The sequence below is a fragment of the Sphaeramia orbicularis genome, chromosome 24 (assembly GCF_902148855.1).
Source record: "Sphaeramia orbicularis chromosome 24, fSphaOr1.1, whole genome shotgun sequence".
NCBI lineage: Eukaryota > Metazoa > Chordata > Actinopteri > Kurtiformes > Apogonidae > Sphaeramia > Sphaeramia orbicularis.
The window spans coordinates 27,320,374-27,334,966 of NC_043979.1; the positions used below are offsets into that span (position 1 = coordinate 27,320,374).

The following is a 14,593-nucleotide window of genomic DNA, read 5'->3' on the forward strand; positions in this document are numbered from 1 at the left end:
TCGTAATAGTTTTGCTCATAGTCATTCTCTTCTTTCCATTATAAACAGTCTTTATGGACACTCCAACTATTTTTGAAATCTCCTTTGGTGTGACGAGTGCATTCAGCAAATCACACACTCTTTGACGTTTGCTTTCCTGATTACTCATATGGGCAAAAGTTTCTGAAAAGGTATGGATAATAGTGTTAGGTATGATTATGACATCAATATATGTTTGGTTTCAAAACAACTGACGTAGTGCCTGCTGAGAAAAAACAACTAAATGTTCATTGTAAATTTTGCTTCCCCACCCTGTATATCTGTTATTATTAACACAACTCCAGGTTACAGTGGATCCATAAATGCACCAAACATTTAGTAAAATGCAGAATATTGTTAAAATTGCACATTTCGGGTTGTTCATCTTTGTTTTTATTTATGTATTTATTTGCATTTTATTGTGAAAGAGTAGTTTTGTAAATCTAAATATTTTCACAGTGTAATCGTATTTTTTTAATGTAAATTTTTTTCCACATAATTTTTCACAAAGGAAATTTGTAGTTGTCATTATTTATGGGTTATTGTTGTTATTTTTACTGTAGATCACATTGGTCTGTTTGTGGAACCTGGACCAAAAGGATTTGGACAACCTGGACTGTTCAGGTTAATTTTTGCACTTTAATCCCGCTGGCCAGAATGGAACCTTTGGCAGGCAGGATTTGGCCCCCGGGCTGCATGTTTGACACCTGTGTTTTACAGTATTGGTAAAGACAGTTATTGGTGGACATTCTCTCGTAAGCCATTATTTTGTAATGGTCTTTTTACTCGCTGCCAGCAAGTTGGATTCATTTTTGAGCATCAATAGTATTTACAACCCCAGCATAATTGTGAAATCTAGTGGTGAAGTTGCAGGTTTCAACTTAAAGTACAGTAAGTGATAGTTTTGTCTGTTCTGGTGTTTTTAGTTCAGGGGATATTAACTCTGGTCCGCACTTAAAATAAATGCACAAACTGTACAGAAAATGGAGGTGATTTGTGGTTTTACTGTGGCTGTTTTGACGCTAAGCTAACAGAGCTGTAATGTAAACTATCAGCTGATGTAGCACATGAAGATTACATGACACAGGGTTTTTTTAACCTACTATGTTAAGGAAAAAACTTGGTGTTACCATAATACAGATGTGTGTAAACAATGACTTTTATGCTTTATTCAGTGAGTGATACAGTCTGTGGATACATAGCATTGATTCTGTGTTAGTTTTGGTAGAGGTAAGTGTGTTCTGGTATATGACTCCTCCTGCTGTGGAGAATTTGGAATATCAAAACTACATAAAACCCCTTTAATAGTCGAACACAAAGATGAAGATCACATTACCTCCAATTACCTTTCCTTTCCTTCTGTGTTGCATAGTTCACTTTCTACAGGTCTTTATCTTGTCTCAGTCTCAGACAAAGATGACTATAATTTCACAAACTATAATCTGAAAAGTAGCCAAAGCTGACAGACAAATGTAGTGGTGTAAAAATATACAATATCAGTCAAACTGTTTGTGGTTACAGCTGCACATCACCACGGTCATTGAATTCACCTCTCAACGCCTTGAAGTCGATTTAAGCCGCAGATTGTGTTTTCATTTTGTGTTATGTAACTGTATCCGAAGCTCTGTGCTGCAAGTTTCATGCTCAAAAGCACCTTAGGAATCACAGTTAACTCCTACCTTGAAGTTTGTATGTCCACAGGCTTGTACCTTCAACTTTATATCAAAGAACCAGATATTTTCTATCACAGACTTTCATCTTTTTGCAATGATGATTCGACTTTGAACGGCTGAGTTAAATGCAGAACCAGCCACCAGATACATAAACAAGTCCTGTGGGGAAAAGAAATGGGAACTGTGGCTTCGTAAATTTCCATTTGACAAATTTGCTTTAATTTCCTTCAGCACAAACGCACCTAGTTTATTAAATGGCAAAGTACTTTATTTATGTAGCCTTTTACATTTTTCAGTACAGACTGAAAAATATAAATCAGACCAACATTGCCTTGTCGTTTTGAAAATATATTTTCAAAATATATACTTTTTTGGGCATAAAATAAAATGCAGAAGTCACTTTTCTATTAAATAAATATTTAATGCTGCTATTTTGTCCTCCTTCAAACATCACTTTCTTAACTCCCTGTGGTTTTCCAGTAATATCACTTCCATCTTCTCCACCAGCTACTGAATAACATGCATGCAGTGTGTCTGTAACACTGTCACATCTATATAAAGCTGTAAGGAGCATTTACATAACAGACGCCTAAAAATAAAAGACAAAAAGGGCATTACTTGGAAAGATAAGTAGGTCGGATACAGTAACACTTCCTGAGTAGCTTTTATCATGAAAATCATGGGTCAGAGGTTGGAGGGTGTGATTACAAAGCCATGACTGGACCCAGATCAGCAGTATCAAGTTGTTTCTGCGCTTGTCTTCACCTCCTGTGTAAACCTGCACTCCGGTAATGTTGTTCAAGGTTCAAGCCGAATTATAATGCTTTTGTATGTTTCTAGCATTTAGCATTAACCATTCAAGTTTAATTACCCCACCCCCCTGTAAGGGGTGTTGTTTTTGGTTCGGTTTGTTTCTTTGTTTGTTAACACTCTAGCAGCAAAACTGTTGGTTGAATTCATATCAAATGTGGTTTGTACATTACCAGTGACCCAGAACAGATGGGGTTACATTTTGGGAAAAGCAGGTCAAAGTTCAAATTTTTTATGAATTTTTTTAATCGTTTTTTTCCCTCATTTACTTATAATAGGTAAAATTTTAAATGTCTGAAGAAGCAAATCTTTTGGTTGAAGTCATACCAAATGTGGTTTACAGATTGCCAGTGACCCAGAATAGATGTCGTTACATTTTGGGAAAAGAATTTTTAAATTCTTTTTTTTTTCTCCCATTTACTCATAATGGGCAAAATTTCAAATGTCTACAAAAGCATCTTTTTTTTTTTTTTCTTTTTTTTAATGTGAGGATGAGGATTTTTCTGAATGGTTGTAAATGAACACATTTTTATCAGTTGTTTAGTGTGTTTTTAATACTTTTTCTATGCTTTTTTTGTATCTGCCCTTATAAAAAAAATAAGGAAAGAATAAATAGAATGAAAAACTAACACACAAACTGAAAAATGCACATCTACTCTAAGTTCCATGTGAGGGACGTCCTGTCCTGGTTGAAGTACAGAAACTTTTAATGTATGTACACTGTTTAAAATAGAAGCAGTCATGTGTGAAGACAGACAGATGCAAAGTAAAGAGTTGTTCTCTGAGCCCGGCGTCAGCAGAGCCACAGCAGCTAGTAATGAGGGGAATACTAATTGATTTACTTTTAATTATCCCTCCGCCTTTTTTTTTTTTTTTCAATTAAAAAGCTCTGTGTCCTATCGTTACACTGTGATGAGTGTGTTATGATGACAACAGCGCTGCGGACACACAATGTAAATATACAGAACAAAGCCTGTTTGTGTGTTTGTGTTGTTACAAAGCCTGTAACATCAAGATACATGGCAGTGATTCACTTCAGAGGCTCAACAAACACAACACGGCCACTCCCTGCCCTCTTAAGAAACACATTACAGACACAAACATGCATATTTAGGTGTCACATGCTCACACAAATTGCGAACACTCTTTGTTCTGATTCTGTTTTGCTTCCTTTTCTCTTTTTTCCTCAGTTTGTCTTTGTCTTTCCTGCTTTATCTGTCAATCTGTTCTCCCTCTCCCTTTCTCTCAGATGACTGGGTTTCAGCTGGATAAAAGCCTCTCTTCATGTCTGATCATATCTGCCGCTTTGTTTTCCAGCTCAAGAATCCAGCTATGAATAATGCACACACACACACACACACACACACACACACACACACACTGAGATACAACTAATCACTCTCAGCTCAGTATCTTCACGGTCAGACAATCAACTCAGAACACCAACAACAGGCTCCATCTAGTGGCAGGCGGTAGAAATCACAGACGTAAATAATTTGATTTAATCCAAATTTATTTAAAAAGCACATTAAAAACTCAACCTGCTGTTCACTCAGAAAGAGTAAAACCATGAAAACAAGCCAAGGACCATGTCAAAAGAAAAAGAAAGACAACAAGGCTGTAGTTGTGCATTTTCACTAACTTTTATTTGTATTTCATCTTGACTTAATGTTTTCAATCTTATTTTCATATTCAATCTGATGACAGGTTTGCTAGTTTTGATTTGTTTACTTTTTATTATAATTCATCAATAATAATATTAATAATAATAATAATCATAATACAAGGGAAATTACAAGTACCAAACAAAAACAAAATATAAACCTCAGTGAGATAAGGTCTCAAATGTTTCGGCCAAATGTATAAACTCATATTGGACACAGCTTATATTAATAATAACAAGTGCTGTCAAATGATTAAATTTTTTAATCAGATTAATCACAGGGTTGCTGTGGATTAATTTTGATTCATTCATCATTCTTTTTTAATCTACATTAATCGCGTTTAATTTTGCATGAGCAAACAGCCTCAAGAAAGAAGGGAATATATAGTTATTTAACATGTTTATTAAATGACTTCAACAGTTTCAACAAAACAACTTGAAACAAAACTTGAAACAACTTGTTTTTTTGTTCTTTTTTTTTTGTACTCAAATTTCCCATCCGGAGGGCCAACGTGAAAACTGACCAATAGAATCATTTTCTGACAAAAAGAAAAGACCGAAAATGGACTTACGAGGTTTCCACACAACTGCAATGATAAAATATAATAAAGTTAAACTCTGAATTCATGAGCAGAATAAAATGCGTGTTCCTTAATAACTGGTCTATAATGTAATGAGATTTCAGGTGTTCAAGTACATCAGTTTTTCTTCTGTTTAATAAGTATATTTTAGATTTTCTCTCAGCGGTTCTGTGACTGCTCTCACATACTTTTTTCCTGGGTATCCTGTATTTTTTTTCAGTCGTCTCTGCAGTATTTTCAGGTGAAACACTGTGAAACTTCTCCTGTTTCTTTGAATGCAGGGGAGTGTGACATGAAACTGACAGACTCATGTTTCTATGTATTTTTCACCTTGGTCATACTGTAATACCTGCCCTGCAGAGCATGACTGGAAACCTTTTCAGATGTGTCTCTGCTCACTGCAGGGTTTGACATTTATAAACTCCTTTGAGCAGCAGCTTTAATATACCGTCTACTTTAATTACGGCTTATTCGGCCGCTGTAGTACCTCTCTTACTGCAAAAACAGTATCAGAATCACCAGAAAACTAGATTAAAGGATGGGAATTGAGATTTTTTTGATGGTTAACTCTTCATATTGACATTGTCACTCATTTATTTTCTTATAGATTGATCAGCAACAGTAAGTTATTACAGTTATTAAGACGTACAGTATTTTCCACCTGAAGCAGGGATAAATACATGTTTCTGTAGAAAAATGATAGAAGGTACTGGTGGTGTTTTCACTTGAAATGATCATTTAAGGGGCATTATGATGACTTCTGTTGTCATCTTCCTCTGTGACTTGATGGTGACATGATCTGGACCATTTATTCCTCTCCTACTCAACTCCAACTCATTGATGGTTTTCAGAATAAGCAACTTAAGTTTGACTTTTTTTGTGAAACAGTAATTAAAACATCAACATCACATCATTAAATGGAAGTGATAGACTTGGAGTCATTTGATAGTCGTACTGAAGGATCTACATGACTAAACATAATGTGAATAAAAATAAATAAATTCCGTTACTTAAATATGATTTGAAGATAGAACCGCAGCTAGTTAGTACAGATGCAAAATCATTACAGCCCTAAAAATCATTTAATGACCAAAAAATATCTTGTTCAGGATTTATTATAAATTACTTATGGACTTTTATCAATGTTTGATCATTTACACATCTACAATAAATCCAACACCCATTATGGATTTTATGTCTGCTGCTCTGTGTCGAATTCATAGCAGAAAATATCCAATGTTACAATATCTACTGTATATTCTGGCATCTATTTTAAGTGTGGACCAGACATAATATCTCCTAAACTAAAAAGACCAGAACAGACAAAACAAACACTTACCTCAGTTGAAACCTGCTACTTCACCACTAGATGTCACAATAATGCTCTGGGGTTGTAAATAGTATTGATACTCAAAAATTAATCCTATTATAAACAGCATGGAACAGTTTTTTCCAATTTTACCATGAAGGCATCTTCTACAACATTGATTCACCAGTAAAACCTATGAAGTTGGATCAGTGACAGTGGATGGAGACACTGGGTTTATGTTCAGTTAATGATAGATTTGACTGAAAAAGTCACTTTATCTTCAGTTTTCTCTGTTCCTGATATTATGACAATCAACTTTAATCTGAGCTTTTATGTACATCTACATGATCAGTAAATTAAATATAACAAAATACCTGATTTTCACTGAAAATTTTGAAAATACAGATGATAATATTACAATAAATGGTGATAAATCACTCGAGAAGGGTTAAATACAGAGAAAAATTAATTTGGGAACTGCCACAAAAGTCACACTGGGTCTTTATGGGTTAATGTGCTTTGTGTCCAGACCGCTCTGGATTTCTATGCATTCTCATTATTGTACAGGGTGGGGAAGCAAAATTTACAATGAACATTTAGTTGTTTTTTCTCAGCAGGCACTACGTCAATTGTTTTGAAACCAAATATATATTGATGTCATAATCATACCTAACACTATTATCCATACCTTTTCAGAAACTTTTGCCCATATGAGTAATCAGGAAAGCAAACGTCAAAGAGTGTGTGATTTGCTGAATGCACTCGTCACACCAAAGGAGATTTCAAAAATAGTTGGAGTGTCCATGAAGACTGTTTATAATGGAAAGAAGAGAATGACTATGAGCAAAACTATTATGAGAAAGTCTGGAAGATACTATTAAAGAAGAATGGGGGAAGTTGTCACCCCAATATTTGAGGAACACTTGCACAAGTTTCAGGAAGCGTGTGAAGGCAGTTATTGAGAAAGAAGGAGGACACGTAGAATAAAAACATTTTCTATTATGCAAATTTTCTTGTGGCAAATAAATTCTCATGACTTTCAGTAGACTAATTGGTCATACACTGTCTTTCAATCCCTGCCTCAAAATATTGTAAATTTTGCTTCCCCACCCTGTATATTATTATATACATATTGTATAACTACTCCAAATATTCTGTGCAGTAAACAGTGCAATAAACCTGTGGCATGATCAGCATGTGCACAGCTGTGAATAGTATTTATAGCTTTCTTGATTTGTGTGTATTTTTGTTCTTCTTTTGCTCTTTTTTTTTGCTCTGTAAACCTGGAATTTCCCCTTGTGGGACTAATAAAGGCATATCTTATCTTATCTTATCTTATCTTATCTTATCTTATCTTATCTTATCTTATCTTATCTTATCTTATCTTAAGTCTAACTTTAGTGTGTATGTGTCGTTCCAGCGGTGGCAGAAGTCGGGGACCCACCTGGAGCACCTGGTGTCTCGGTTCTGTCTGGACTCGGAGATGGCTCTGGATGGGATGGACTCCTCCCGAATGCTGGTGATCAGCCCCTGTGAACTGAGTGCATACACACAGAGATGGGAAGTCCCGTTCTCCTGACCTCTAACCCTGTGACCTGTCACCTCCAAAGACCCGTCCTCCGACCTATGTACCACTTTGAAATCTGAGCCCAGACTCCGGCTCAGACACAGTATCGATGCATGAGCACATCATGCCAAAGTGCTGCAATGAGCGTAGCTGAAAAGAAAAGTTGAAGACGTGGGGTTTGATGGAACTGCTTTCAGTCACCATGGATCTTTGTCAGGTCTGAATGATCAAAGGTCGGTACTGGGTGTTAAAAAAAATCACTCCAGGAAGAGAATCCGAAATGTTTTTTTCTATGTTTCAGGCTGTTCAGAAGTGTCAGAAAGAGTCAAACCAAGTGCACCTTAAAACTGACCTGTCAAAGATTTGAGTTGGACACAAACTTTGCTTGAGGTGAGAAAAAAAAACTATATGTGTTAAATAATATATTGCTTTGTTTTTAAGGAAGTTCAAGTATCTGGGAGTGAAACCAAGCACAACTCAAGTTTTTAGTTTATTTGGTACAATAAGTGTCATTGTTATAATGATTTAGATAAGAACAAGTATTTTTGTGTCCAGACTCACCTGAACAAAGCCAGTGAAAAGGGTCTTTTATGTGTTTGCTGTGTTATAAGCTGAAGCATGGACAGAATCTGGTTCGCCACAAGATGATCCATTAAAATGACTCTAGAAGCTTTGTCTATGTCCACGCATGATCCATATTTACCTGTTTGTCTGACCTGTCTCTACATTCAACATCCCAAATCTGAGCCGTTCACTCATATGTGACTTAGATTTGTTTTTTTATCACATGTTAAGCAGCAGAAATCTCATGGAATATGACCTTTTCGATTCTGATTTGGACCACTTTCATGATACCTGGTCCAAAGTCATTTTCAGATCTGAGTTTTTGGGTTGAATTAATGCAACACCTACATCACTAGATCTATGTTTGTCAAAATTATGCACTTTCAGGAGTCAGTCAGTACAAACAAGATGGAGATCATCAGTGAAATCCACTTATACTGATCACAGTTACAGCACTGAACTACACATATGAATCAAAAGGTAAAGTTATCCATATACAGATCCTGTTTAGGCTCAAAGCGTTCATTTTGAGACTTTTTGTACCTGAAGTTGGTGATGCATGAACAATGAAATCAGGAAAAAGTCGTCATTTTCTTCATGAAAAGCATAATCTCCTTATACATTATGACAAACTTATTCATCAGGCGATAAAAACAAATGTGCATGGAGAACGGATCTGTGGTTGAATCTAGTGGACTGATCTGGATTCTGGTCAGATCCCCCTGGGAAGTTAGACATCAGAAAAAGGCAGGAACCATGGGAGGGAATGGTTTTAAAGTTCCTGTTGGCTGGTTTGAGGGATGTAAAAAGAGAAACCATGCAGGAACATTTGTGTATTTGTATGGGATCTGTTTTCTTTAGTATAAGAGGCTCGTACAGATTCTGAACAGTGAATGCCACCAGTACCATCAGCTAAGAGTGTAGGGTTTTTAACTAAAATCACTTCAAAGTAAATAACGTCAAAGTTAGTTCAGAGCCTAGTTTCATGTGATTCCTACAAAGACAGAAAGAAAACTGAAAATATGCACACAAAAAAGAGAAAAGTTGAATGCTAGAATTTCTCCTAAATCACTTGTGCACCATTTAACCCTTTAACCCCTGAGACTTTATTCCAGGTAAACATGCTGCTGCAAATTTGCGTCTGTTTTAGTTTCATAAAAGCTGCTGTGAGTATGTGCTTGTGTTCCTTTTTTTCAGTGGTTTTGCTTTAATGTGTGTTTTAGGGTCAAAACAGGGTGGAATAACAGAAAAAGACAAAAAAAGAGGAATTGAAGTTTGAAAGGTTTTTTACTAAATAAGGCACTCAGAATGTACATCAATAAGAGCTTTAGGATGTTGAGCATGAACTGTGAACTAGAACACACTGAATGAGTATTTGAATTTTGGCCCAGTAGTTTTTGTTTTGGGGATCTTTTTTTTTTTTAGTCCAGCTGCTTTTTGACACCTGGTTGAACTCCAAAAAGCAGTTACACAGTAAAAACACAGTATAAAAAAAAAAAAAAGGAAAATTGAATACACTGTAAACAACAGTAAAAACAAAAAAACACAAAGAAAACAGTGTAAAAAAAAAAAAAAAAAAAGCCCAAACCAGTCTCAGTCACTGCTCTGTGTTTTGCCCAAATTCCACAGGCAGCAGAGGGTCTACTGAGCATGCTCATATATCTACAGAAAGAACAAGGTCTATTCTATCAGCACATTTTAAAATTTTTCCAATTGAGGAAATGGTTGAATTTAAGGACGATTTAAAATAAATCATACATTTAGGACGCTCACCACAGGCACATCAGGGGTTAAAGGGTTAAAGAAAATCTGTTAGTATGAGAGTTTCTGGTATTAAGTCTTAACAAACAACTGAGTACAAAAAAATCTCCCATTTCATTTAGGACGTCTTCACTAAATTATATTTGTTGGTATGGCTGTGCTCTGGGACCTCCATTCACAAACATGGAAACCCTGAGAAAAGAAGAGCACACCTTCCCTCCCTCCCATGTGAATACATAGAAAACAGCAGGGAAAGTGAAGCAAGACCCCATTGGGAACTGAACAAACAGAGCAGGCATCAAAAACAGTAGCGTGACGTGGTTAAGACAGATGTTACACTAGAACGGGAGAAGAAGGGGCGGAGCTTCAGCTGGAGCAGGAACATGGTGTAGACGGGGGAAACGGAGTGGGATTTAACAAACAGGAAGCTCTAATGATGATGATGTTCAGCTGTTTGAAGACATTGCCTGAATTAACATTTCACTCGATTTGTAATTTTGAGTCAAAAATAACTGGAATTTTTCACAGTTACAGCAACTTAACAGGTACCAAACTATAACACTGGTCAACAACAAATTTATTGTTTAAGTTTTTTGAGCTGATTTAGGATAATTTTGGTGTGCTGAATCCAAAAATCACATTAATTTTGCTCAATCAGGTCAACTTTCTGAACTATGCTACATATTGGCTTTTTAACATTTTTGCTTACATTTATGGGCATTTTCACATCATATGATACAGAATTCTTTCATATTTCTTGCAATAAATGAGTTCTGAAGATTTTACTTTTGCCAATTTATGATTAATGGTTTTTTTAATATTACAGGTGAATGAAATGGCTTCGACTAGAAGATCTTGCAAAAATAAGCCTGTCGTATCTGCTACATCTGCGCTGAATACACCATTGTACCTAACAGGAATCCTGTTAGAAAATTTTTTTTTTTCTCTTCAAACCTATTTTGGGTGAGAACTATATAAAAAATCAACTGATAAAGTCACAAAAATGTAATCAATTTTGTGAGAAGATCAAATTTTTCAAAATCAAATTAGCAAAAAAAACCTGACCTGATTGAGAAAAACAGATGTCATTTTTGGATTTAGCAAAATGGTCCTAATTCAGTTGAAAAAAACCTAGACCACTTGCAAAAAGCATTTTTTTGTAACCCAGTGTAATACTAACAAGTGGTGCCAGGCACAACAAACCCTGCCCCTCGCACGTGTTGTAGTTTATTTTGACATCGATCCACCTGATGTCATCATGTCTATGCGTGTGCTGATGTCAGCCTATCAGTTGCCTCTATATGTGGCAAGTTTGAAGCAAATTGAAACAAAATTGGTGTTTTTATAGACATTTGAAATTTTGCCTATTATAAGTAAATGGGAGAAGAAAAAAGATTTGAAAAATTTATTAAAAAAATTAGAACTTTGACTTGCTTTTCCCAAAATGTAACCACACCTATTCTGGGTCACTGGCAATATATAAACCAAATATGGTATGAATTCAACTAGGAGTTTTGCTGCTACAGACATGTGAAATTTCACCCATTATAAGTAAATGGAGAAAAAAAAAAAGATTTAAAAAAAATTGAAACTTTGACTTATGTTTCTCAAAATGTAATGAGATCTATTCTGGGTCACTGGTAATCTATAAACCCGATTTGGTGTGAATTCAACCAATACTTTTGCTGCTAAACAAACTGAACCAAAAACAGTACCCCTTGCCTTCCCTTCAGGAGCGCAGGTTAAATATCACTTTTTGTCCCTTAGTGTTATAGTCATACAGGTTCAGTTCTATTAATGATCAGCTCATATTGATCAGAAACACATGACTCTGGAGGGACAGTGAGCTGTTAGACCTGGTACATATCTGCTGAGACACTTGTGTTCCTCTGATTAAAAATCTGGCTCTCTGTCTCTTCATTCTCGTTATCATCTGCTCATTAATTCGCTGGCTTCCACTGCACATCAACTTCCAAATTAAACAGTAAACACAGTCACTGACCTCCCAGTGTAGTTCTGCATAACAAAATACATGTGATGTCTTTGTTATTGGTTTTTTTTTTGTGTATTTTGTTTTTTAGGACCATGACCAGTTCACATTAATAGTGGACACGGAGAGAAAGAAAAATAATTGAATCTGAGCAATAAATCCGAACTGAGCACTAAAGCTTACAGCGTGAATGAAGCCTATAAACCACTGTAACACTCCATGGAATAAGATCCTAAAATCATCTGAAATATAAAACATGACAGAAGAGATAGGAGCTGAATTTTAATGAGCAAAGTCTCCTGCATAATTTATGTGTCAGTACAGTTAGTCTTGTACCAAAAAAAAAACACAAAAAGAAAAAGCCTGAATGATAAAAGAACAAAGATCTACTATTGTAATGTCCAGTTTTGGCTGAATTGAAGGCTTGTCTCTTAACATTTGGGGTAGTTTTATCTGTGCTCGTAAAATGTTATGGTTATTTTCTGGAGCAGAGTAATTTCAGTGTTATTACAGCTCTGAAATACACCGAGGGGATGAAACATTTTGTTTGCTGTAGGCTGTTTAGGAGGACATAATTTCCCATTAAGTCTCTCCCTAATGCAGCTTTTATTTGCCATCATAGCATTGAAGAAAAAAACAAAGAAGGGCATGATCGGGGGGGGTCTGTCTCACAAGAAACACAAACACTCGTATCCAGAAGAAGCCACAAGAGCCTGACTGTGAAAACTAGAGAGAAAATAGTTCAACAAATAGAAATGCAGACAGAAAAGTTGCTGTGCATGCGGGACTTTTTTTCTATATTTTTCCCACACTGATCAAACATGAAATGATTAGGTGCTTGTCTTTGTCTTAAATGACACTTCCTTGGAACTTACTGATGTTCTCACGTTGTTTAGGTTTATTTTTAGAGCAAAACGTCCTCGCTTTAAGTCGTTCCACAAGTAGAGGTGAGAGCTTTATTTGGACCCACAGTTCAGACAGAATCTGAGGTCAAAGCACAGCTGACACTTGTGACCCTTCACTTGTCAAACAGCCTTCTTTGCTTTTGCATCTTAAAATCCAGCAGAACTCACATGAATTAACCTGCTCTTCTTCATGATGGATTCTTGTGCAACAGAAGTTTCTCTTAATTGTGTAACTCCTGTCTCTAACATTACTGACTGCACCATTTTGATAACCTGTTTGACTCGTAAATAAAGACATTTTCTAAGGAGTATTTCACTAATTTATTTCATTTACTTACTTTTTTTTTCACTAATTCAAGCAGCATCTTATTTTTTTTTTAAATTTTCTGCTAATGAACTGATCTCTATTTACCCATAAACTGTTTAATACCTGTTGATCCACTAATCCTATCAATACATGTAAATAATTGGTGTAAAATACAGTTTGTCGTCTGTTCATGGTCATCAGATATGACCCATTTGGACGTTCAGAGGCTCCGTAGTGAACATGGAAACACAATCATCTTCTAAACATTGATTCACCAATAAAACCCACTGAGTTGGATCAATGACAGTGGATGGAGACACTTGTTTTATGTTCAGTTATTGATATCTTTGCTGAAAAAGTCACTTTTTTTCAGTTTTCTCTATTTCTGATTTAATAACCCACAACTGTAATCTGAGCTTTACGAACATATATATGATCAGTGAATTAAATGTAGGAAAATACCTGATTTTCAGTGAAAAAAACACAAAATACAGAGGATAATATTAAAATAAATGGTGATAAATCACTTAAGGAAGGTTAAATATAGAAGAAAATTCATTTGGTAATGACCACAAAAGTAACACTGGGTCCTTATGGGTTCATTCATGTATTTATCTATATGAATGTGATTTTATAACATCTAATAACAATAGTTTGGAGGCAGTCAGGAGATCATTTGTCATATATCACTGCAGCCACCCTTGAACTCTGTCACTTCATTTGGACTGGGATAAATGGGTATGCAAATGCAAATGTAATTGTCAAAATTAAAATCTAAATCAGCCAGTAGTTGACACACAAAGACTTTAACAACCCCCAGTGACCAAAAGCATCTACTGATCTAAAATGTTTAGTAATTGCTGATAACAGTGGTTGTTGATGATTGTTTTTGTTTTCAGTCATATTTTGCTGAAAAGACAGTTGTTCTTCAGTTTTCTGTTTTGACATACGCTTTGAATTGACTCTGAGCTTTTATGACATTTTATTATTATTATTATTATTATTATTATTATTATTACAACATGATCAGTACTTTAAATTAAAACTTAAAAATGTAAAATGCAGAGGGTGATGTTGTAATAAGTGGTGATAAATCCGTCAGAGAAGAATTTATTTAGAAGTCGCCACAAAAATAGTTCCAGCTCTTTAAGGGTTGAATCATGAAATAGTAACATGTTTTCTTCACTTATTACTCATCCAAACAGATGAATCAGTCTATCTGTAGAACAGTAATAAGAAAATTGTTTATATAAATATGTAAATATGTTTAAGTGACTGAGTGTCATAATTCACATTCTAAATTCCTGGAAAATGAGATGAAAGACTGAAAAATGGATGGATGGATGGATGGATGGATGGATGGATGGGGTGCAGCATCTCTGCATCTTAACCCATGAACCATGAGGATCGAGGGGGTGGGTCGAGTGACAGACACGGAGAGAGAG

At 35.5% G+C, this 14,593-nt stretch overlaps 1 protein-coding gene across 1 annotated transcript in view; it reads left to right on the forward strand.

The window, feature by feature from the left end:
* galnt14 (UDP-N-acetyl-alpha-D-galactosamine:polypeptide N-acetylgalactosaminyltransferase 14 (GalNAc-T14)) overlaps nucleotides 1-9,553 on the forward strand; it is a 297,487-nt gene extending 287,934 nt beyond the window's left edge. Inside the window, exon 15 of the mRNA XM_030128374.1 lies at nucleotides 7,475-9,553. Within this exon, the coding sequence (XP_029984234.1) occupies nucleotides 7,475-7,633 (159 nt within the window). The 3' untranslated portion in view covers nucleotides 7,634-9,553. The remainder of the gene's footprint in view (nucleotides 1-7,474) is intronic.
* The last annotated feature ends 5,040 nt before the right edge of the window (nucleotides 9,554-14,593 follow it).